Consider the following 26,389-nt stretch of genomic DNA (forward strand, 5'->3'; position numbering starts at 1 on the left):
TTAATCATTAATTTAGGTGGCGAACAGAGTACACAAAACATTATTCGTTTATCCCTGGAAAACCTGATAACATTCCCAGTCTTCGGCCATTTTTGGACCAGGAACTGGTTTCTGAGCGTTACTCATCTTGTTGTTCTTCTTTTTCTTCTTCTTGGGGCAAAGATCTTCGAAACAAGCCGAAGGCTACGCTAATTTTCTCGTACGATCGACATGAAACTTGGTTCCTTGTACAATAGTTATTTGTAATATTTTAATTATACCTGATTATTAGATGAATTTGGGAGATAACTCCGGTTCTCACAAACTCTAGTTTAATATGATTAGAATGTGAACTGATGGTAGTATTGTTGTAATAAATGGATTATTTGAATGTCATCTATAAATTTCTCGATTAAATCTATGATAATCCTTAGCTTTGTTGACTTGAATAGAATATTGATAGCCTGGTCATGATTGTAACAAATCAGTATTTCATTGCCTCCCAGGATATATTTTAAATATCGGATATACAGATAATATGATTATTTTTTATTATTATTACAGATCTATTTATATTGGGATAAACAAAATATATACAATTGCCAGAAAACTATTATGCACGAACGATCAGCTTTCTGGAGGACGGGAAGATTATTCCAGTATCGTGATTAAAGTCACGGAGCAGTAAAACCACTTCGATGGTTCAAAAGTTACACGACTGAAAATTGATGTACGACTCGGTAGGGCTTATCTACACCGAAAACTGGACATTATTTAGACTGATATTCCTTTTAGATGTTCAACTTTCGGAATATTGTGGTTTGCACAGAGACCATAATTCCATAGCATATCCGCAAACATAATTGTAACGAAAAGTGATGAGTTTCCTAATTCCAAGATGCCGAAGGGCCATTTCTAGTCCTTTGATTACAGCAGTGATTAGCGAAGACTTACCATCATTCCGCCCCAATAACCATCACTCTCAATAAAACTACCTTTAACACTCGGCATTGACGTATGAAAGGCCCGTACATGACATCGCAGCTACAAAAATAATATATAAAAATATCATTTATATATTTTAATCTTTTTCTTGTCACTTTAATTTTTAAGCATCAAGAGAAGTGGACAGACCATTTTTAAGGCTTTGCAATTGCGGGGGTGGATCTCATTTTGGCCATCTGTTGTATTTTTCGCTTCTAGTTTATTATTATTGCAACATTAATAGGGTATACTTATAGTGTATACAATACAGAACAAGTAATCAGTTTTCTTTATCATTTAGTCAAGTTCAAGCAGAAAGCCTGCATTTCCAATTTAAATTAACAAACCGAGGACATACCGTTTTCCCCACGTTTCCTTTCCAGTGTTCTTGATCAAGATATGAAACCCGATCATCTCCAGTGATGGAAGTAGCGGGAACGCCGTTGAATGGTTGACCATCAAACGACCACGTGATGTCAAAAGCTACGTCACTAGCTCCAGCCGGGAATGATATAGTACAAGCGAACCGGAATAGATTACCAATAATCTCTGGACCGATTAGCCTTGGTGCTGATGGTAATTGTGGTGGTGATTCTGAAATAATAAATTGTTTGTCTTAGTTTTTGAGTGAAAATAAAATATCAGATTATGTTCACAATTTACAGAAGGAAGTTTACGGGTCAATCAATGGATCTCCAAATTCTGCAAAATAAAAGCTAATCCATGGATGTGGAGAAAATACGAGGTCCACCCGTGTACACACTGGAGTGCTGCTGTCTGGGCAAAATCATCCTCCCTGATATTGCAAACATTACCGTATGTTAGTCTCAAAATGACTGAAAGTTGTTTCAACGAGGTGTTAAACACCATTCCTATCATCCCTTATAGACCAGGAGTCCAGGGGGTCAACCTAACTGAAAAGTGTACAAATTTTCTTCTATATGGTAGGTGGTACAGATTTCAGCTAATCTAGCCTAGCTGTGGTCTGGAAATTAGATAACTCTTGACGGGGATACTACCCCACTACAAATGTCTGGCAATTACATAGCTCTGCCAGGGGTACCCCACCACCAGAAATGTCAGTGAGAGTGTTTTTGTAATACCTGAAGATGTACGGTACACTGATGTATGATTTTCACGTGGTACACTTTTGAGCTAATCTATCCTAGTTGGGGGACATGGCATTTTGGGCGTGGAATACCACACCAATCACCAGATACCTGACAGACTTACATTCTGATGATACTAGATGTATATACATTGATACCATATAGAAGAAAATTGGTACACTTTTCAGCTAGGTTGACCCCCGTAGTCCGTTTACCAAACCCAATATTTCGAGTAGACCTGGAAATTATATACAAAGATTTTTTTATGATTGATTTTAGTAGTCTAGGGTGTCCTCTTTCAGTATCTGCCAGGTGAACCTCGGTCACCCTTGAGCGTTTTGAGAAATTCGAGATGGCGTCTAAGACGGCCGCCACGTCAAATAATCTCCTATAGCTCCCATAGTATAATCGCCCCCAACCGCCGCTAACGAGTTAAAGGGCCATATTGTCTTGCATGTTTGATTTTACTATCATCTAATCACCCCACAACATAATAAATGATTTCAGTGTATTCCTTGGCTGGCCCCAGAAACATACGGCTAGACACCAAAATTATCATCCTAGAATAAATACTATGGGAGCTATAAGGGATTATTTGATGTTGCGGCCGTATTGGACGCCATCTTTAATTTCTTAAAAGGCCCAAGGGTGACCGAGGCTCACCCGGCAGATTCTGAAAGAGGACACCTTAGGCTACTAAAATCAATCACAAAAAGAAACTTTGTATACAATTTCTAGCAACATTTTAATAATTTAGTTCAATAATGCAATAGAGTGTGGTGTTCAGGGGCGCTAACTTAATATAAAATGAAACTTACCAACACAGTAAGACATGGGACATCCTGGTGTATTACGTAGATTGTAAATAACAAATTCACCACAATTTCTAACATCTATAGGTATTGTTATAGAACAACACGTTCCTGCAAAATCTGTTCCTGAACGAGCATTTACACATGTGTTACGTTTTACAATTCCATCTCTAGGACTTGGAATGGTGCCATTCATCCAGATGGGTGCTTGGGTTCCACATCGGAAGGGTTCAATACATGTAGTTGGAATTAATCCATCTAAGAATCTATACCAGCCTTGGACCAGGTACCGATCACATAATAGAGTATCTGTCTGTCTTGGTTGCTGGAACGTGCTCCTCAATGGATCACTGAGGTTAGAGTACGTGAGACATGGGTCAATTTCTCTTGACTGGCCACCTAAAGATGATACAATTTCAATTTAATTTTAGTTTTTAATTTCAATATTTCAAAGTAGCCATTTTGTTATCGATTTATAAAAACTGCGGCAGTCTTTGTATGAAGATAAAATATTATTATTATATTATGGTCATCTACAAACTTATTGAATCCCATAAAACTTAAATACAAGTTTGAACAATCCAATTCTTACATTTGTTGGTAACCAAATAAAGTTTGTTTATAGTAAGCTGTGTCGGCTTTAGAAGCCTGAAGCCAAATTTGAAGTTAAATTATTTATAAAAAAAATGAACAATAATGCACACTTTTGTACAATGGGAATTTTACTTGACACGACTACAGTAGATTATTTTAACGCGGGGCATCGTTTGGGGGCTCTCCAGCTGGCAGGGGCCCGTGGGATGCAGCCTCTAAAGCCCTTGAATTTTTTTTTAACAAATTTTTAATTATATAGAGCTTGCCGAAATATAACATAGAATCAACCCAATTCAATACTTTATTTTTACCTAAATCAAAATGGTTTAGCTCTTTTAAGTTGTATAGATATGAACATCTCAATTTGTTGTGGAGAAACTTAAAATTCAACTACCCATAAACAAATATTGCCTTTTAGAAACAGTTATAGTTAGCTTATCAATTGGTGGGCCTCTTAGAACATCGAACAGTCCTAAAGTCGTCCGTTCTATATCGAAAAATAATAATAACCAAGTTTCATGGAGATAATTCTTCGGTTTACGACCGATATATTAGAAATTTCGATCTTGTTCGATAATTCCCTGCCAAGTATAGAGCTATTTCACTGTGAACTGTGTCCTGTATAATGTTCACAAAATTTAAAACTAAAAGTGTAAATAAACAATTCTCTTACTAGAAAATGATAAATTTCGAACGAGGTATGAATTGTGCCTTAAAGCGGCAATGGGTTCATCAACGGATCCATATTAATTTAGAATTTCTGACGCTTTAGACTCTTGTACATTCAAAATTCACTAATAATTACCTTTGGGTAAACGTTTATTTTGGTTGCAAAATTTAAGAATTTTCAACCTTATATTTGAGAATTGTGTGAGCTTGCAGGGATTTTGATGACCACAACAATATTGTGTTTTAATTCCATGCAAAGACGTGGTTGTTGTATTTTGCTTCTCTAATGGGCGATCCCGCCATTACATTATCTCTAACTATGTCCCGTTAAAAAAAAAAATCCAAAAAAGCTAAAAATGTGGACGAACAGGCAAAACTCCACAAAATAAATTCCGAATTTTGGCTCTAAAAATATGGATACAGGGTACTTCTTTGGCCCAAATGTCAAGCACTCTGTCCCAATTCGTCTTCACAAGATTTAAAAGTCAAAACGTTAACGGGGAGATAACTAAGTGATACCACCAGGTTTGAGAAAATTCTATGAGATGGCTGTTCTGTAACGGCGCTCATAGAATTTTAACGCCAAAATACTACCGAAAAAAAACAAGACCGTTTTCGTAATTTAAAATCCGAAAATATTTTGAAATCCGATATCAATCCTACCAAGTTTGGAAAAAATCTATCGAGGAATTTGTCGTGAGTCACGTTCAAAAGCATTCATACGAATCAGTTTACTTATAAAATGAAATGAAATGAAATGGAGTTTTATGGTACGTCAGCTCCAATCGTATTGCGTTAAGCCCAATAAACAATCCATGATTATCTTTTTTTTGTTAAATCTGATGAGAATAGAAAAAAATTTAATTACTGAATAATATACTCAAGATATAAATATAAATTTCCGCTTTTTAAGTGTTTATTTATTTTATTTTTTTCTTAAAAACTTACCCAGTATATAAACAGTACTAAGCAATACCAAAAATCTTACTCCATTTTTTCTAGTCATTTTGACTGCTGCTGTCAACGAGTCTACGAAGCCACCATAGTTTATAGAAATGACCTTTGATCTACGTGGTTTTCGCGGTCGGATCATTTCGTTAATACGGTGGCGGAAATAACGTCAGGTTTAAACGTGATGTTACTAACACCATACAACAACACAAATACGTGATACCGGCTCTGCCTCGCCGTGTTACAAGGGGCAACATAAAAGAAGAAAAAAAACCTGTTAAGAATAAGATAATAGGTTTAAACAATAACTACGATACATTACTTACACAAGTTTTCAAGAGGCAAGGGCACATTGAGGGACTTCTGCACTTATGAATTTTTAAATAGACTGCAATGACAAAAATCAGATTGTTTGTACTATATGAGACCAATCGGCTGAAATATAGTTTTAAGAGACCCGTAGGCAGCGGGGGAGCATCTGGGAGTAGCTGTCCCCTCCCCCCTCGGAAAAAAAATCGGCGCCCTTTCCATTGGACGAAATACGAAGCCAACGACCAACGTGCCTATATCAGTATGGGCATCATATATAACGACGAGATTGGCGGGGCGCCCAACCAATATCACTTGGTTTCATGGGCTCCGCGCCATTCATGTCGTTATATATGACGCGCCCCCCAAATGGTGAGGCGCCTCATAATGACTCACGCGACTAACAACACAACGGCGTGATCTGTGGGGAGCCTTATCCTGGAGGGGCGCCCATAATAACATGAGTGGTGGTACAGAGGCGGATTCAATTGGGGTTGCGAGGGGTGCCCCCCCCCCCTAATTTTCGACAGTGCCCTTTTTTACTGCTGGAAGTGCCTTCTCTCAGACTCAAATATGTCCGTTCCCAACCCGTTATAGGGATCCCAAATGACTCAAACCATCGACTCAAACACACCAGTCTGGGAAATAGCTCTTGGAATGGCTACAGATGCAAGGAAATGACGGATAATTTTCTTGGGCCCCCCCCCCCTCAGCGGCGTGCCCCGTCTCCGCGGTCAATGCCTTCATTTTGCAGCGCCCCCCCCCCCTTTTAAAAATTCCTAGATCCGCCCCTGTGGTACGCCTTATAATGACAATTTCTGATTGTCGGGCCGCACATAATGCATAATGCCGAGTGAGATTGGTTGGGCGCCGCATCCTGGAGGGACGCCCATATTGCCGAGATTCGTGGGCCGCCCACGATGAGATCATGAGCGCCCAACCAAGAAACCGCCCGCATACCGACGCCCGAAGAAATCTACCATAAGAAAGCCAACTGGAGATTGCAGGAAATTCTCCAGGTCAAATTCACGATGGGGATGAGACTGATTCAAGCCCGTAACAGGCGTGATAATCTTCACAATTCAAACAAGTCGCACTTTAACCTGATTCCAAACTTTTGTTTTTCTCATAAATAAATATCGGTACGCTAAAGTCGTATTCCTTCCTTCAAAATATCATTACACGCCAATATCGCAAATTCAGCCTCAAAATTGAAATTTTCCGCTATTTTCATAATTCCTCCCCCGGGTGCAAACCCTATTTCCCAAAATTTTCTGGGCTAGCTATGGGCTTTTTTTAATTGACCGTACATATTTTAGGGTTTTTTTAAGGAGTTTAATATTGCCTTACTCTAACTAGATTTTAGATAAGTAGGTGATTCTATAACTATTTTAATATTAATTGCACTTATTTTCTTGGTAAATGTGTTAATGCCTCTTTAAGTCCAGACAACCTTATTTTTGTGAAATGTATTTGGCTTAGTAGCGAAAATACGGGGGCGTCCTTAATGGTACATGACACGAGTCTTTCTTATTGTTTAAAAAAAGATTTGTTACGTAAACTTTTTTCAACATTTTCATTGAGTTCGTTCTATAATTCTGTCGAAAATACATCAATTGGGAAGTCTTGGTTACATTTGATTAATAATAGCATGTTCTATCTTATTGTTCTGTTATTATTCGCCAGAATAATGGGTTCAAACACACTAAAATGATCTGGGAGACATAAAACTTAAATGGGTCCCCTGGCACAGTATCATTTAAATTGGTCATCGTTCACAGCTTCTAAAACTCTAAAGTTTCAACACATATTTGGACCGGACCAAAGTGTTACATCCAAATAGCAAATTGAATCCAAAGATAAATATCTAATTTGTGAAAATGTGATGTAAATATACAAATTCTTGTAACGTTGTTTGAGCACAGTTAGAGCAATATTGCGGCAGTATTATCTCCATCTTTGATCAATACAGTATTATTATATATATACAATTTGCATTGTTATTATAATCCTTATTGTATTTTAGATTTCATTACAATCATCTATATATATATTTGTGACTGTCGTTTGTCTGTTTGTCTGTCTGTTCGGGGTTGGCGGCTGCACTAGGTCTGCCCCGAGTCTGAAATTTGGTGTATAGGGGTAGCTCGGACCGGGGAGTAACATAGGCCAGGTGGCGTTAGTCTACCACTTCCGGTTTCGGAGTTATGACCCCCGAGCGAAGCCGGTCTGTTCGGGGTTGGCGGCTACACTAGGTCTGCCCCGAGTGGGCCATACTATATACCGGAAAACACAAGAAAACAACGGAATACAACCGGAAAACACAGGAAAACAACCGGAAAACACCATTTTATACTAAATACCGGAAAACACCGGAAAAACACTAAATACCGGAAAACATCCTAAATACCGGAAAACACCCTAAATAGGTAACCCGGAGCCTGGTCTTCTGTGTGCGGTTTTGGACCAAGTGAGCGCCGATGAAGGAAGGTCAAGGTCATTACGATGTTCGTTTTACAAATCCCCCCCCCCCCCCCCAAACAAAAACAAAAATTCCGATTTTTTTTTTCTACAAAATTTTGTTGATGCCTATTATGTTTTGAATGTTTTAAAAGACGCAATCAGTCTACCTCCATCATTGACCATATTTTATTTTGTATTTTAATTTTAGTTTTCAGTAAATTTCAGTAGATTTCAGTGTTTCAGTATTTCAGTAGATTAAACACAGCCCTCTGAGGGCCCCGTTATATGCCGGTTGCGCCGGTTGCGCCGGTCTCCTGATTCTTACCAGTAACGCTGGCATCAGGGTGGTACGAATTAGTGGAAGGCACGATTAGACCAACTCCTCCCTAGGTAACAAAAAATCGCATCATAAAACAGAAAGTATCATCAAAAGCGAGTTAATAAATCTTTGAATAGTTCGAGTTGAAGTTCCAGGTTTAACCGCTATGTGTCCTAATCACCTAACGAAATGGATGCCACGATATTCTCGGACAGGCTGTAATCTGAAAAGTGTATATCCTTTCCAAGAGCTATCCATCTCGTTGGAAGGGCTAAAAATCTATTTGTTTCTGAGCTTACTTTCATTCCAGGGTCAAATGTAATCACTTGAACCATAATAATATTCAACATATTCCATCATATTCCGAGGGCCGCACACAGGATTTTTTTCTGGATTACTTTTCGAGCTTTTTTCCCCAACTCATTGACCAGTTTTCCTTGAGAAAACCCCAACTTTCGCCCAATTGTTCATGAGAAAACTACATATTCTATCTTACTACATTGACGGGAAGTGGGAAGCTGGACGTCTGTGAAAAGGGTTGATCGATAAATTTTCAAGGAAGCAATTGTTGTTTTTGTTTGTGAAATAGAGGACTCTAGCCGATGAGGCTACTTTCCCCCCCCCCCCCGAAAACCTCAGGCAACCAATTTGTTTTATGTACTACTATCGTAATAAAACATTACTATGTTAACCACTTCCTGGTGGCTGAATACTTACACCGAATGCGTATTCGGAAAAAAAATGTCCCTGAGAAAATGTTTTTTCCGACAATCGATATTCGAGATGTCTTCTGTTGCACAAATTATGCTGCACTGTGTAAGAACTTGCATCCTTTGATCTGAAGATTGTAGATGGAAAAGTATCATTTGCACTATTTCAAAGTAAACCTGCAATTTCGTATATCATCCCGTAATTTGTTATTAATAACAATGACTGTGGAAATAATATGGGTTGAGGAACGGAAGATCTATGTTCGTCACGTGATTTGACAATTCCACCCCCGTCCCACCCTGACGATGATCCCTCCCGAAGCGGCGCAGCGCGGCGCGCTCTCTAAAAAAAATCTCGGGCACAGTTTACTCTTCTAAGTTTTCGGCAACCAATTTGTTTTATGTGCTACTATCGTAATAAAACATTACTATGTTAACCACTTCCTGGTGGCTGAAGACTTACACCGAATGCGTATTCGGAAAAAAAATGTCCCCGAGAAAATGTTTTTTCCGACAATCGATATTCGAGATGTCTTCTGTTGCACAAATTATGCTGTCACGTGATTGGACAATTCCACCCCCGTCCCACCCCCGTCCCACCCTGACGATGATCCCTCCCGGAGCGTCGCGGCGCGGCGCGCTCTCTAAAAAAAATCTCGGGCACAGTTTACTCTTCTAAGTTTTCCGGTAGCTATTTAGTAATGCGGAGTTTGGTCCTCGTGTGTGGTTTTGGACCAGGTGAGCGGTGATGAAATAAAAAATTCTAATTTTTTTTCCAGTATTTTTTTCTGTAAACTTTTTTTTTGGGGGGGGGGGGGGGCAATTTGTAAAACGAACATCGTAATGACCTTGACCTTCCTTCATCGGCGCTCACTTTGTCCAAAACCGCACACAGAGGACCAGGCTCCGGGTTACCTATTTAGGGTGTTTTCCGGTATTTAGGATGTTTTCCGGTATTTAGTGTTTTTCCGGTCTATTCCGGTATTCAGTATAAAATGGTGTTTTCCGGTGTTTTCTGGTGTATAGGGGTAGCTCGGACCGGGGAGTAACATAGGCCAGGTGGCGTTAGTCTACCACTTCCGGTTTCGGAGTTATGACCCCCGAGCGCAGCCGGGTATCTGTCTGTCTGTTCGGGGTTGGCGGCTACACTAGGTCTGCCCCGAGTCTGAAATTTGGGGCATAGGGGTAGCTCGGACCGGGGAGTAACATAGACCAGGTGGCGTTAGTCTATCACTTCCGGTTTCGGAGTTATGGCCCCCGAGCGAAACCGGTCTGTTCGGGGTTGGCGGCTACACTAGGTCTGCCCCGAGTCTGAAATTTGGGGTATAGGGGTAGCTCGGACCGGGGAGTAACATAGGCCAGGTGGCGTTAGTCTACCACTCCCGGTTTCGGAGTTATGACCCCCGAGCGAAGCCGGGTATCCTGCTAGTGTTTATATATTTTTGTACCATGTCATTTATTAGTAGGATAGATTCACTGTGTATTAATATAATAATGTGCTTTGATCAAACTGAGCAAGATACTGTGTTGGCATAAAACAAACGCGACCCTAAATCATTCTGCAAGATGCTCAGTAGTCTTGGTTCTAAACATGTACGTTGGTTCTGTGAGATTGACATTGAAACTTTTGACGATTTATTTAAGTAGGTAAATTCTGATGACGATTGAATTGATATCAATTTGTTGCCGGCGACAACTCAATCTGATGAGAATCTGGCCAACTTGAGTGATGAAATCTTAAACGGTCCGATTACCGCAGATGAAATCACGAAAATCATTGAATCTATTCTCGTTATTGGGTATTTTAAATCAACGCTGGTAATATTTATCCCAATTTAAGTCTAGTAATTAAATATTGCCCTTGATTCATGTCAGAATATTGCTCTGTTGGAATAATAAAGTTCGACTGCAAGGGCAAAGTCGAAAGTGCTTCGAAAATTATAGACGTAACACTTTAATTAGGTTCTTGGAAATCATTTAAGCCTTAAAACAGATTAAATCAATTATGATAGGTGTGTGTCAAGCTGGTTTCAGAAAAAGAACATTCAACCATGAACAACTTGTTTATACTGCATTCATTAATAGTTTTATGTCTCCAGAAGCACAGATAACTTTTCTGCTGCTATATAGATTTCGGTATATCATTTAACTTCTTACGGAGATTCGGTTTATGGTTAAATTTAGAAAACTCTCAAATCAGTGGTGAAATATTTAGAGCAATTAAAAGTATGCATGGTAATAGAGCATGTTGCATCATTAATCTGATTATTTCCTCAGCAAAGCGAGTGTAAGGCAAGGAGAAAATATTTCCTCATTCCATTTCCTAATATTCCATAACGATCTAGAATAATAACAATATGTATACTTTTGTTTTACGCAGATGACAGTGTAATGTTATCTAATAATGCAACATGTGTACAGAAATGTCTGGATTGTTTTGAGAAATATTGTGTCGACTGGAAATTAACTGCAAACACCAACAAAACAAAGGTTACTATAGTTAAAAAAAAAAGTAAATTTGATTTTAAATTTGGAAATTCTAAAATTGAAATTGTAGATACCTATAACTATAACATACAACCATTATATTAATTATAATGGTTCTGATAAAAAAAAAAAAAATAAATTAATTGATCAGTCAAATGAAGCTCTATTTGCAATATACCGTAAAAAAGAAATATTTGACCACCTATACATATACAATTACAGATTTTTGAGTGTCATTATCCTGTACGGCTGCGAAATATAGGGGTTTGAAAATATGATTGATAAATGTTTGTAAGATTGTTTTTTATTTCTCCAAGTATTTTAATACTTAAAAGTACTTTGTACTTTTGAACGCACTCATGAAACAAACAAACAAAAAAATGAAATAAACAAACCATGAGAAATATAATTAAATTATAAATTAGTCATACGTAAACTGGTGCATATACAAGACGTGTATATTCTTGTAAAATACTTATTATAGTCATTGTGTACAATGTTACAATTAAAAAAGTCGACTGTTCGGTGCAGAACTCCGCGGGAGCAGGGTTGTTTCTTTTGAGTTGTATTGTAGTCAAAACTGAACATGACATAATTGTTGATTTTAGGTGAAAAGAACAAAATGGCGATTATGAAAATGAAGAAACATAGTTTGCCACGATAAAGCTTCCGACTATCATGACCAGGTTATCTCTATGGGGTAGTTGGATGGCCGAATGGTTAGCACGTGCGCGCTGTATCATAAGGCCTGTCATTGAATCAACTGGCGTGGTTTCGAATCACCGGTTGTACGTAACAAGGAGTAAGGTCGCCTGCCCAACCTCGTGGGGTTTCTCCGGGTCCTCCGGTTTCCTCCTACTGCTAAAGCCCCTACGCGCAAGCGAATTATTGAAATAAAATTAAACCATATGTTAGTCCCGAAATGACCTAGTTTGTGTCGAGTGGGCGTTAAACCCTCCCTCTCTCTCTCTCTCTCTCTCTCTCTCTCTCGTTATCTCTATGTGTTTTAAAACATTAAGATGACATTTTCACAATAACTATATTTTGAAAGGTTGCATAGAGGGCTAGAAACGGATTTTAGTGGAGGCGCCGTGTTCCGACGGGGAAAAAATAGAAAGTGTTCAAAAATAAGATTGAAAAAATACGCCGAATCCATCGAGAAAACATAACATGCATAGGACCTGCTGAGTCCAGATGATGCCCCCACTTGCCCTGGCTACAAAAGAGCCCCAAATTAATATGTTTATTAGCCCAAACAGGTATACAAGGCAATAAGATAAGATAAGATTTAATGTATCTAAACACCCCATTAGAGGCACCATACAAATACGAACAAAACATTAAATACATAATGAACATGACAATGACTAATACAAGAAAAAAACGAAAAAAAACCCAACAACCATATTTACATGTATACATGTCTGTAAAACATGCACATCTATATGTCATACATGTACTAACAGAGGCTATTAAGTAAGAGGCATTATTCAAGGAATAGGTATGCCTATGGCAAGTCTTTTTTTAGGCCTCAAATGTTATATACTCTTCAAAAAACGTAGGGATATTCAGAAACAATACAAAACTGCAGAAATGCACTGCTGTTTTTATTAGAGGTAACCAGTGTATGTTAATAACAGGCCAATTGCCTACATATGAACATAAACAGTTCATATGGGCGGCTTATCTGACGGCCCCATTTCACTCGCAAAGAGATACGCCGTCAAAAGTGAAAATGGACGTTTTTGATTTTTGTCTTAATAATGAGTAATCCTCAAACATTTAGCAATTCGTCGTGGCATGCTCCTAATCAAACGTCCAATCACGATTTGGGGCAATCTGACGCACTCCACTTGCAGTGCCACGGCCAATTCTTGCAGTGTTGTCGGTTGACGTTGACGTGGACGAACACGTCTCCAGATCAAATTAAACGTAACATACTAAAGCAAAGATATGCTAAACAGTAAATCTTATGCAAGAACCGATAGGAAAGCAAACATGGATAGATAAACCAGCACGTGGGAGTTTTAATCAACCCTTCCTTGAAGTGTCAAACTTGACAATGAATCCACGTGTATGGCGCTATTGCGTGTCGCATGTGCAGCTCAGTGGTTCTGTTGGGACGATAAGTTCTTCATCTGTGAACATACTTTAAAGGGGCGTGTTCGTGTCATACGCCGTAGTTAATTCTTATTTCGTGTGTTCCTTTGAATTAAAAACAGAAGAGAGAGTTTAAGTTCCAATACTGTATTGTGTCAAATCATAATAATATACAAAATCAATACAATGTACAATTTTTTAAGTCAATAGATTTTCAAATGAACAATGAGTTATAAAAGAATAGGGGGGGGGGGCTAACTCACTATTTGTAAACCACGTTATATGTGTAATCGTAGGAGGTGACACCTGTACTTGATAAGCGGGCGTAGCTGCCGTATTACATCTATATTTAGCTAATCATTTGCTCGTGTGATTTAGCTCTTAAAAGCTTACATATGCAATTTACGCTCATATATGAAAAGTAAATATGATTTAGCGTGCATATTAAAGTGCAGCCAGCACTTTTGAGCTCAAACTGTACATGGACTAACGAATATAATTTTTGAACCCTATGTTGAGATGGTAAGTAGGCAATGATAAAATATAGTACAAAAAGGTTGAATATTTACACGTGAAATAAAAATAGAACTACGACTGTCCAATATCTATTAGTAGCCTATGCTTAAATAAGTCAATAATTAAACCAATCGAAATATAAAAATTTAAGATACATATGGGAAATTACATATATACAAGAAATAATGTTTGACTAAATATAATATAATAGAGAATAAAATCATGTAAGAAATAAAAAATGTAAATAACATTTTAGCTGATGAGGACAGCAAAAGAGAATAACGTGGCTTACCTTTGAATTAAAACAAAAGAGAGCGTTTAAGTTACAATACTGTATTGTGAAGAAGTTGAGTCCTACATTCGTATTTAAAGGCAAAATAAGGATTGACTCATTGAAGACACCTGATCAGTCAGTTGCGGTCACATGGGGTCTAAACCTGCCATGGTCTGAGTGCTTCGGGCCTAATTTGGCATTCATAGTTTTAGTTAATCCTTTAGTTCTGCTTCAGTGAGGAAATACAGTATTGGTAGCCCTAACTCTCTCAAGATGGTAACCAACGTAATTAATGAGGGCAATTAATTTATTTAAAACAATGAACTAAAAATTATATCAAGGGATATTAATCTTAATTGATATTGCTGGATTTGGTTGATTCTGCTTCCATTTTATTTGATGCGTGCAAAGTTTGTGGATATCTGTTTATCGGTTCCATTGGTACGGGAAGTGATGAGTTCAAGGGTAACATGGCACCAAAAGTAACATAAGTTCAATGGTAACGTTGCACCAGTGAAACCCGTCATTACTGCTTCGCAGTTCTAGTTAGGGTGTCACACTGCGTAGCTTGTGTGAAACACTATTGTTTTTGTTAAGATTATTCTTATGTATGTGAAAATTAGTTTGTAATATGAGCAGTTGCCGAGAAATGGGCAATTTTGCATGAGCCACTATTTACGCTAGTTTGCCTGTAAAAGAGTCAATTATTATTGGATTTTCATGAAAGTGACACCATTTGATGCGTAATGTCAATTTTAACTAGGTTAAACCAATTAAACATTTTCAATGTCACCGGAAATGACGTAATTTGGGCAAAAACTGTATTTATAGCCTTCGAAACAAATAATTTATTCAAATGAGTCGTATTTGTTATTTGTTTAAAATTTTGATATTTGATTCAAATCAACTAATAGAATGAACCTTGTTCAGTTGCGGAGAAATAGACGATTTTCAACAGGCAACTTTTCAAGGTTTTTGGTCCATAAAAGTGTCAATTATTATTCGATTTTCATAAAATTTTCACCGTGTGATACCTAATGCCATTTACGATTTCATTCAAGTAATTTAAGATTTTCATTATCACCGGAAGTAACGTCATTTTGGCAAAAACTGTATTTTTAGCCTTTAAAACGGATATTTTATTCAAATGAGTCTGATTTGTAATGTTTTGAAAATTATGATAGATTGAACCCATACAATCATACAGATACCAAAAAATGTTTTTTAACTTGTATGGTTGCAGAGAAATAGACGATATTCTACAAGTCACTGTTCAAGGTTTTTGGTCTATGAAAGTGGAGATTATTATTCGATTTACATAAAATTTTCACCATGAGTGATGCCTTATGCCATTTCTGATTTCATAACATTTTCATTATCACCGGAAGTAATGTAATTTTGTCAGGATCACTTACATGTAACAAATGTATACAATGAATTGATATTGCTGGATTTTGTTGATTATGCGTACATTTTATTTGATGTGTGCAATGCTTATATGTGTTTAATGGTTTCATCGGTGACATATGTTCAAGGGTAACGGGGCACCGTTGAAACCCGTCATTACTGCGTCGCAGTTCTAGTTCTTATTATTATTTTTATTTTTCCAATTTGATTGTATCTCAGAAACTACTTGTCGGATTGATTCGATGTCTTCGGTTTTACTGGAAAAGTGGGTGTGACTTAGAGGTTAAAGCTATTTCGAACGTTCTGCGACAATGCGAAATGTCCGAAATCGTCGAATTTGTCGATTTTTGAAATATTGCCGTAATATTAACAATAATCGTTGGATTTTAACATTGGATACATTTTGATATAGCCAGAGACAAGGCACATAGCTACGGTTCTTTAGATTTTTTTTTTTCGACGAATCTTCGGAGATATAAGGCGCCAAATTTTGAAAATTTTAATTTTTACAAAAAACTTTTTTATTTATGAATATCTTAATGTAGTATTTTACCCAGGGTTAAAGAGTCAACTGATTTGATCAAAAATGGCACCATTTTTTGTCATCGTAAATTTCCTTGGCCGCCATTGTCTAATTCAGTTTTTCAGTCCTGGATTAATTATTTATTGCTTGATTTGTATAAAACAAAGTTCATATGCTCCGTGATCCAAAAAGTAATTTTTGTTGTTACCGGTAAAGTTACCTTTCGGCAACGGAAGTGATGTAAATTTAGCAAAAACTACAATTTTGACAGTTCGGTACCACTTTTTGAAAGCAAATATTATTTTTTTCAAATCTGGTATGACTGAAAGTGTGTGCCCTGTAAAGGCGCAGAAAACATCGGGCTCAGTTTTTTTAATTTCGATTTCGTTTTCGGGTCATTTTGATTTAAAGGTGAAAAAAGGTGAAAAATGAGCTATTTACAACCCATTCAGGCTTTTCATATTTTAAAATATTTCTTCGCAACTTTCATAAATTTGTAGCATTAATCCATACGAAGAGAATCTATCTCAAAATTAGTTTGTAATATTAGCAGTTGCCGAGAAATGGTCAATTTTGCATGAGTCACTCTTTACGCTATTGTGTCTGTAAAAGAGTCAATTATTATTGGATTTTCATAAAAGTGACACCATTTGATGCGTAATGTCAATTGTGACTAGTTCAACTCAATTTAACATTTTCCATGTCACCTGAAATGACGAAATTTGGGTAAAAACTGTATTTATAGCCTCAGAAACAAATAATTTATTGAAATGAGTCGTATTTGTTGTTTGTTTAAAATTTTGATATTTGATTCTAATCAACTAATAGAATGAACCCATACGATCATATAGGTATCACAAAACGGTTTCTAACTTGTTCAGGTGCGGAGAAATAGGCCATTTTCAACAGGACACTTTTCAAGGTTTTTAGATTTTCATAAAATTTTCAATGTGTGATACCTAATGCCATTTACGATTTCATACAAGTAATTTAAGATTTTCATTATCACCGGAAGTGATACCAGAAAATGGTTTCTAACTTGTACGGTTGCAGAGACATATCGGTTTTCTACAAGTCACTTTTCAAGGTTTTTGGTCTATAAAAGTGGCAAATATTATTCGATTTACATAAAATTTTCACCATGTGATGCCTTATGCCATTTCTGATTTCATAACATTTTCATTATCACCGGAAGTAATGTAATTTTGTCAGGATCACTTACATGTAACAAATGTATACAATGAATTGATATTGATGGATTTTGTTGATTATGCGTACATTTTATTTGATGTGTGCAATGCTTATATGTGTTTAATGGTTTCATCGGTGACATATGTTCAAGGGTAACGGGGCACCGTTGAAACCCGTCATTACTGCGTCGCAGTTCTAGTTCTTATTATTATTTTTATTTTTCCAATTTGATCCTGACAAAATTTATTACTAACTTACCGATAAGTTAGCTAACTTTCTAATGGTAAATTAAAATGGGAAAAAAATCTATAAAAGTCATCCTGACAAAATTGGTTATTCCTCGACAAGGGAAGATACTAGAAGCCATTTTTGGACATCTATATGTCCATTGGAATCAAATATCAAAATTGTTAAACGAATAATAAATATAACTCACTTCAAAAAAATATTTGTTTTGAAAGCTAAAAATACAGTTTTTGCCCACATGACATTACTTCCGGTGATAATGAAAGTGTTAAATTAGTTCTATGAAATCATAAATGGCATAAGGCATCCCACGGTGAAAATTTTATAAAAATCGAATATTTATTTGCACTTTTATAGACCAAAAACCTTGAAAAGTGACTTGAACAAAATCGTCTATTTCTCTGCAACCGTACAAGTTAGAAACGTTTTTGTGGTATCTGTATGATCGTATGGGTTAATTCTATTTGTTGATTGGAATCAAATATCATAATGTTAAAAACATTACAGATCAGACTCATTTGAATAAAATATCTGTTTTGAAGGCTAAAAATACAGTTTTTGACCAAATGACATCATTTCCGGTGATAGTATAAATGTTAATTTGGCTTGTCCTAGTCCAAGTTGGCATTAGGTATCAAATGGTAAAACCAAATTGAAAATCGAATAATAATTGACTGTTTTACAGGCAAAATAATGTGAAGAATGACGCATGCAAACTTGCCTATTTCTCGGCAACTGCGCATATTACAAATTAATTTTCACATACATTCTCTTCGTATGGATTATTGCTACGAGATTAAGAAAGTTACGAAGAAATATTCTAAAAATTGAAGACGTTGAATGGGTTGTAAATAGCTTAATTTTACACCTTTTTTCACCTTTTAATCGAAATAGCCCGAAAACGAAAGCAAAATTAAAAAACTGAGTCCGATGATTTGTGCGCCTTTGCATGGCGTATACTTTTGGTAATATCAAATTTTGAAAAAATAATATTTGCTTTCAAAAAGTGGTACCGAACTGTCAAAATTGTAGTTTTTGGTAAAATTATGTCACTCCCGTTGCCGACAGGAAACTTTACCGGTAACAAAAAAAATGACATTTCGGAAAACGGACCTTATGAAGTTTCTATTATACATATCGAACAATAAATAATAAATCTAGAATCGAAGAACTGAATTAGTCAATGGCGACTAACTCGAATTACTGAGACAAGAATTGTTCACATTTTTGCTCAAGTCAGATGACCATTTAATCCTGTGTAAAATACCATCAAAAAATCTTCATTAATAAAAAAGGTTTTTGTAAAAATTAAAATTTTCAAAATTTCGCGCCTAATATAAGCGAAGATTCGTCGAAAATCAAAAATCTGAAGTACCGTAGCTATTTGCCCTGTCTCCGGCTATGTCAAAATGTACCAAATGTTAAAATCCGTCGATTATTGTAAATATTACGGCGACATTTAAAAAAACGACAACTTCGGCGATTTCGGACATTTCGCATTGTCACGGAATGTTCGAAATAGGTTTAATCTCTAAGTCATGCTGACTTTCCTGTAAAACCAAAGATATCGTACAGATCCGCCAAGTAGTTTCTGAGATATGCTCAAGTGGAAAATAAAACTGTCAACGTGTTGGATGATTGTTTTGGGGTTTTTTTGGTAAAAACACAGTTTTTGCAAAAATGATGTTACTTCCGGTGATAATGAAAATCTTAAATTACTTGTACGAAATCGTAAATGGCATTGGGTATCACACAGTGAAAAAAATTTGAAAATCGAATAATAATTGACACTTTTATGGACCAAATACCTTGAAAAGTGACCTGTTGAAAATCGCCTATTTCTCCGCAACTGAACAGGTTAGAAACCATTTTGTGATATCTATATGATTCTATGGGTTCATTCTATGAGTTGATTGGAATCAAATATCAAAATCTTAAACAAATAACAAATACGACTCATCTGAATAAATTATTTGTTTCGAAAGCTATAAATATAGTTTTTGCCCAAATTACGTCATTTCCGATGATATTTAAAATGTTAAATTGGTTTGACCTAGTCACAATTGACATTACGCATCAAAAGGTATCACTTTAATGATAATCCAATAGAAATTGACTTTTTTACAGGCAAAAAAGCGTAAAAAGTGACACTTGCAAAATTGCCCATTTCTCGGCAACTGCTCATATTACAAACTAATTTTGAGATAGATTCTCTTCGTATGAATTAATGCTAAAAATTTATGAAAGTCACAAAGAAATATTTTAAAATATGAAACGTCTGAATGGGTTGTAAATAGCTCAATTTTACACCGGTTTTCACCTTTAAATCGAAATGGCGCAAAAATGAAATTCGAAATTAAAAAAACTGCTTCCGACTTTTTTTTACGCCTTTACATGGCGCAACCTCTTACTTTTTACTTATTTTAAAAAAATAATATTTGCTTTCGAAAAGACGTTCCTAACCGCCAAAATTGTAATTTGGGTCAAAATTACGTCATTTCCGCTGCTGACAGAAAGCTTTATCGTTAATAAAAAAGTTGAGACTTTGCACCATTGAGCATATGAACTTTGTTTTATACAAATCGAGCAATAAATAATTAACCTAGAACCCATAAACTGAATTAGCCAATACAAATTTTTTTCATATTTTTGCTCAAATCACATGACCCTTTAATTGTAAGTAAAACGCCATAAAAAAAAAATTCATAAATAAAAAAGTTTTTTGTCAACATTTAAATTTTCAAAATTTGCGCCTAATATCTTCGAAGATTAATCGAAAATCAAAAACCTAAACAATCGTAGCTATTTGCCATGTCTCGGGCTATGTCAAAATGTATCAAATGTTAAAATCCGACAATTATTGTTAATAAAACACGACAACTTCGGTGATTTCGGACATTTCGCATTGTCACAGAAAGTTCGAAATAGCTTTAATCTCTAAGTCACACCCACTTTACCAGTAAAACCGAAGACATCGAGTTGATCCGACAAATAGTTTCTGAGATATGCTCAAGTGGAAAAAAAAAATAATAAGAAGAAGAAGAACTAGAACTGCGAAGCAGTAATGACGGGTTTCACAGGTGCCACGTTATCCTTGAACTTATGTCACTTCCAGTATCAATGAAACCGTTAAACAGATTTCCACATAAGCATTGCACAAATAGATGTAGAATCAACCAAATCTAGCAATATCAATTGCATCTATACATTTGTTACCATGTGTTACATATGTCAAAAAAGTGATCCTGACAAAATTTGTTACTAATTACCGATAAGTTAGCTAACTTTATAATGGGAAATTAAAATGGGAAAAAAATCTGTAAAAGTCATCCTGACAAAATTGGTTATTTCTCAACAAGGGAAGATGCTAAAAGCCATTTTTGGACATCTATATGATCATATTGATCCAATCTATATGTCCATTGGAATCAAATATCATAATGCTAAACCAATAATAAATATAACTCACTTCAAAAAAATATTTGTTTTGAAAGCTCAAAATACAGTTTTTGTCCAAATGACATTACTTCCGGTGATAATGGAAATGTTAAATTAGTTCTATGAAATCATGTCATAAGGCATCACATGGTGAAAATTGTATGAAAATCGAATAATAATTTATACTTTCATAGACCAAAAACCTTGAAAAGTGACTTGAAGAAAATCGTCTATTTCTCTGCAACCGTACAAGTTAGAAACGTTTTTATGGTATCTGTATGATCGTATGGGTTCATTCTATTTGTTGATTGGAATCAAATATCATAATTTTAAAAACATTACATATCAGACTCATTTGAATAAAATATAGGATTTGAAGGCTAAAAATACAGTTTTTGACCAAATGACGTCATTTCCGGTGATAGAAAAATGTTGAATTGGCTTGACCTAGTCTAAATTGACATAAGGCATCAAACGGTAAAAACAAATTGAAAATCGAATGATACTTGACTCTTTTACAGGCAAAATAATTTAAAACATGACGCATGCAAAAATTGCCTATTTCTCGGCAACCGCTCATATTACAAACTAATTTTCATATACATTCTCTTTGTATGGATTATTGCTACAAGTTTATGAAAGTTACGAAGACATATTTTATAATATGAAGACGCTGAATGGGTTGTAAATAGCTTAATTTTACACCGTTTTTCACCTTTTAATCGAAGTAGCCCGAAAACGAAATCGAAATTAAGAAAACTGAGTCCGATGTTTTGTGCACTTTTGCATGGCGCATCCTTTTGGTAATATCAAATTTTGAAAAAATAATATTTGCTTTCAAAAAGTGTTACCGAACTGTCAAAATTATGGTTTTTGTTAAAATTATGTCAATTTCGATGCCGACAGGTAACTCTATCCGTAACAAAAAAAATGATATTTTGGAAAAAGAAGGATATGAACTTTGTTTTAAACAAATCGAACAATAAATAATCAATCTAGGACCGAAAAACAGAATTAGCCAATGACGGCTAACGCAAATTACTGAGACAAAAATTGTTCACATTTTTGCTCAAATCAGTTGACCATTTAGCCCTGGATAAATTATCCTAAAGAAATATTCATTAATAAAAAAAGAAATTTGTAAAAAATTAAATTTTCAAAATTTGGCGCTTAATATCTTCGAAGATTCATCGAAAATCAAAAATCTAAAGACCTGTAGCTATGTGCCTAGTCTCTGGCTATGGCAAAATCTATCAAATGTTAAAATCCGGCAATTATTGTTGATATTACGGCTATATTTAGAAAAAAAACAACTTTGGTGATTTCGCACATTTCGCATTGTCGCAGAATGTTCGAAATAGATTTAATCGCTAACTCATGCCATCTTTCCTGAAAAACCAAAGATATCGGTTTGATCGCCAGATATATGACAAAAGACTAACCCCGCCACTCCCCCACCTCCCCAAAAAACCCACACTCTAGCATAACTCAGATATTGACCCCTAAACATGCTCCAACTCGTTAAAATACGCTGTTTTCAATTTTCGATCTCTTTTTTAGGCTACCCATGACAATTAGAAAAATTGTACAAGGGTTTCACACAATACACTACCCAGTAGAATCTCGATTGAGCAAGTTTGAAAAAAAATCATTGGCGGCTTTTCCGAGATACATGGGTTTAAACTTGATCGAAATCGTAAATAACCTTACTTTTCAAAGTCCCATAAATTTTTTAGTTGGGAATAAAATCTTGTTGCTATAGCACCATCTCGTAGATAATCCACGTGGCTATCATACGAAATAATACTTTAAGTACCCGGTAAACAACCAATTGATACATCGCATGTGGCGCACAGGCACCCATTTTTCAGAATTTTGTCAAATTTTAAATACCTTTCTTGACCACTTCCTGTGATTAGAGGATTTTCATTTATAGTTCATGGACTGGTTTGGTCCGTCGACTTCATATACCCGACGTTTCAGAAATATCGTAAGTGTCTTAGGTGTTCGTATCTCTCTAACCATGGTAATTATATAACTGTTAAATTAAACAATGGATAACTCCTACGTCTTAAAATGATTTATATAATTAGTAAATGATTATTATTATCTAATGATTGTTGTTTTGTGACATATATAGTATAACCAATATATACATTATGATATATCAATATGATACTGTGCATTAGTCGTGTTTATGTTGTTATGATTTGAATTTCTTCATGCAATATTTGTAAATCGCCAGTAGGATTAAATGTCACTTATATAGATACGTTATGCTGGCTGGAATTTGCACGGTAGGCTATAACCTTTGGGTCTTCGCTGAATCATACGGCCTGTCATTGAGTCAACTGGCTGGGTTTCGATTCCCCAGTTGAACGTGACAAGGAGTATGTCGCCTGTCTAAACTCGTGTGTTTTCTCCGGGTCCTCCGGTTTCCTCCAACTGCTAAAGACCCTACGCGGAAGCGAATTGTTGAAATCAAAAAAAATAAATCATATGTTAGTCCCGAAATGACCTCTAAACATGCTCGTACAGCGGCGCTAGTCTTCTTTTATAAAGAATTCCAACCGCCAAGGGATCTTTTACGGTCACACCAATGTGTACACGGAACTTCGGAATCGCGTTCATGTCAGCTACTCAAATATGTAACTGGTTCAAAAATTGATTGAATGTTCAATGAAATATCGCCAATTTTCTGGTTTCGTGCACGTTAAAGATTTGACGTCACTAATACAGATAGAGTCCATTCCCAAACAACGTCATGCCTTTTATCATAGGTGTAATATTCGATACTTCTGTACGATACTACTGCAACCGCTTAACAAATTCGACTTTCTTATAAACAGCGCGAGCCGTCGATTTCTATCCAGATGATTACCGGTATAAGATAATTTTGACAAAAATAAATAAATCATATATTAGTCCCGAAATGACCTCTAAACATGCTCGTACAGCGGCGCTAGTCTTCTTTTATAAAGAATTCCAACCGCCAAGGGATCTTTTACGGTCACACCAATGTGTACACGGGACTTCGGAATCGCGTTCATGTCAGCTACTCAAATATGTAACTGGTTCAAAAATTGATTGAATGTTCAATGAAATATCGCCAATTTTCTGGTTTCGTGCACGTTAAAGATTTGACGTCACTAATACAGATAGAGTCCATTCCCAAACAACGTCATGCCTTTTATCATAGGTGTAATATTCGATACTTCTGTACGATACTACTGCAACCGCTTAACAAATTCGACTTTCTTATAAACAGCGCGAGCCGTCGATTTCTATCCAGATGATTACCGGTATAAGATAATTTTGACAAAAATAAATAAATCATATATTAGTCCCGAAATGACCTCTAAACATGCTCGTACAGCGGCGCTAGTCTTCTTTTATAAAGAATTCCAACCGCCAAGGGATCTTTTACGGTCACACCAATGTGTACACGGGACTTCGGAATCGCGTTCATGTCAGCTACTCAAATATGTAACTGGTTCAAAAATTGATTGAATGTTCAATGAAATATCGCCAATTTTCTGGTTTCGTGCACGTTAAAGATTTGATGTCACTAATACAGATAGAGTCCATTCCCAAACAACGTCATGCCTTTTATCATAGGTGTAATATTCGATACTTCTGTACGATACTACTGCAACCGCTTAACAAATTCGACTTTCTTATAAACAGCGCGAGCCGTCGATTTCTATCCAGATGATTACCGGTATAAGATAATTTTGACAAAAATAAATAAATCATATATTAGTCCCGAAATGACCTCTAAACATGCTCGTACAGCGGCGCTAGTCTTCTTTTATAAAGAATTCCAACCGCCAAGGGATCTTTTACGGTCACACCAATGTGTACACGGGACTTCGGAATCGCGTTCATGTCAGCTACTCAAATATGTAACTGGTTCAAAAATTGATTGAATGTTCAATGAAATATCGCCAATTTTCTGGTTTCGTGCACGTTAAAGATTTGAAGTCACTAATACAGATAGAGTCCATTCCCAAACAACGTCATGCCTTTTATCATAGGTGTAATATTCGATACTTCTGTACGATACTACTGCAACCGCTTAACAAATTCGACTTTCTTATAAACATCGCGAGCCGTCGATTTCTATCCAGATGATTACCGGTATAAGATAATTTTGACAAAGAAGCAACAATATTAATTCAAAGACTAATTATTACACACAGCTATCAACTATTTCTGTTACAGGGTCACTAAACCCATATATTGGATAGAAGAAAACACTCATAGTTGAAATAATTTTAGTTCAAATATCATCACTGATAAAAGCACTCTTGAATTGGCTCTATACGTTGACAAAACGTACAGATTGTATCCCCTCTTATGTTTCGCTTAACAATGAAAGGTGCTGTGTTCAATTTTCGATCCCTTTGTTCTGCTACTCCTGAAATTTGGAACTGTTGTACAATGGTTTTATATATAACACTACTGATATGCCTCTCTGTAGAAGAAGTTCCAAAAAAATATTATGTTGACTTTTCGAGAAATAGACCTCTAAAAATGCTCCAAATCGTAAAAATACGACGTTTTCGATTTTCGATCTCATTTTTCGGCTACCCCTGACATTTCAAAAAATGATACAGTGGTTTCTCACAACAGAGTACCCATTTATCTCTCGATTGAGAAAGTTTTAAAAAAATCGTTGGGGGCGTTTCCGAGAAACATGCGTCTAAAATTGCTCGAAATCGCAAAATACCTTACTTTTCAAAGTCACATAACGTTTTTAGTTTTTGATAGAAACTTGTCGCTGAAGTACCATCTGATAGACAATTCAATTGGCTATTAAACGATATAAAACGATATAAACGCCAAGAACACAATTGATACATCGCATTTTCCGCACAGGCACCCACTTTTCACAATTTTGTCAAAGTTTGGATACCTTTCTTGACTACTTCCGGTGATTAGAGGATTTTCATTTATAGTTCATGGACTGGTTTGGTCCTTCGACTTCATATTCCTGAAGTTTCAGAAAAATCGTTGGAGCCGTTTTAAAAAATTTCAGAACAAAACTTATATTGTTGGAATCGGATTGATGTCAGCTATCCAAAAATATAACTGAAATTCAAAATTCCCAAAAATAAAATTTTTAGAAAATTTTGAAAATTTTCCATTTTTCACCAAAAAAATGAGAGCGACAAAGTTTCTAATTTCCACAGTTTAGAACAGCTATCTGCTCATAAATGTCTCCAGCTATCCAAAAATGTAAATATCTGAAGAATCCATTGAGAATTAAGAGAATAATGGCCGATTTTCAATTTTCGTGCACGTT

At 36.0% G+C, this 26,389-nt stretch overlaps 2 protein-coding genes across 4 annotated transcripts in view; one reads left to right on the plus strand and one right to left on the minus strand.

Moving 5' to 3' along the window:
- The window catches only part of LOC126832608 (von Willebrand factor D and EGF domain-containing protein), a 45,393-nt gene extending 40,166 nt beyond the window's left edge, over positions 1-5,227 (minus strand). For 2 of the 3 annotated variants that reach the window (XM_050563462.2, XM_050563454.2), the window contains exons 1-4: positions 5,096-5,223; positions 2,891-3,283; positions 1,322-1,557; positions 934-1,023 (exon numbers count right to left, since the gene is read on the minus strand). In XM_050563462.2, coding sequence (XP_050419419.1) covers positions 934-1,023; positions 1,322-1,557; positions 2,891-3,283; positions 5,096-5,153 — 777 coding nt within the window. In that variant the 5' untranslated portion in view covers positions 5,154-5,223. Of the gene's footprint in view, positions 1-933; positions 1,024-1,321; positions 1,558-2,890; positions 3,284-5,095 lie in introns of all 3 variants that reach the window. The other variant, XM_050563470.2, reaches the window with a different exon arrangement.
- An 8,687-nt stretch (positions 5,228-13,914) lies between these two features.
- Positions 13,915-26,389, plus strand: part of LOC126807962 (N66 matrix protein-like) — a 51,312-nt gene continuing 38,837 nt past the window's right edge. Inside the window, exon 1 of the mRNA XM_050532969.2 lies at positions 13,915-14,008. Coding sequence (XP_050388926.1) covers positions 14,006-14,008 — 3 coding nt within the window. The 5' untranslated portion in view covers positions 13,915-14,005. The remainder of the gene's footprint in view (positions 14,009-26,389) is intronic.

Source organism: Patella vulgata, chromosome 1 (genome assembly GCF_932274485.2).
Source record: "Patella vulgata chromosome 1, xgPatVulg1.2, whole genome shotgun sequence".
NCBI lineage: Eukaryota > Metazoa > Mollusca > Gastropoda > Patellidae > Patella > Patella vulgata.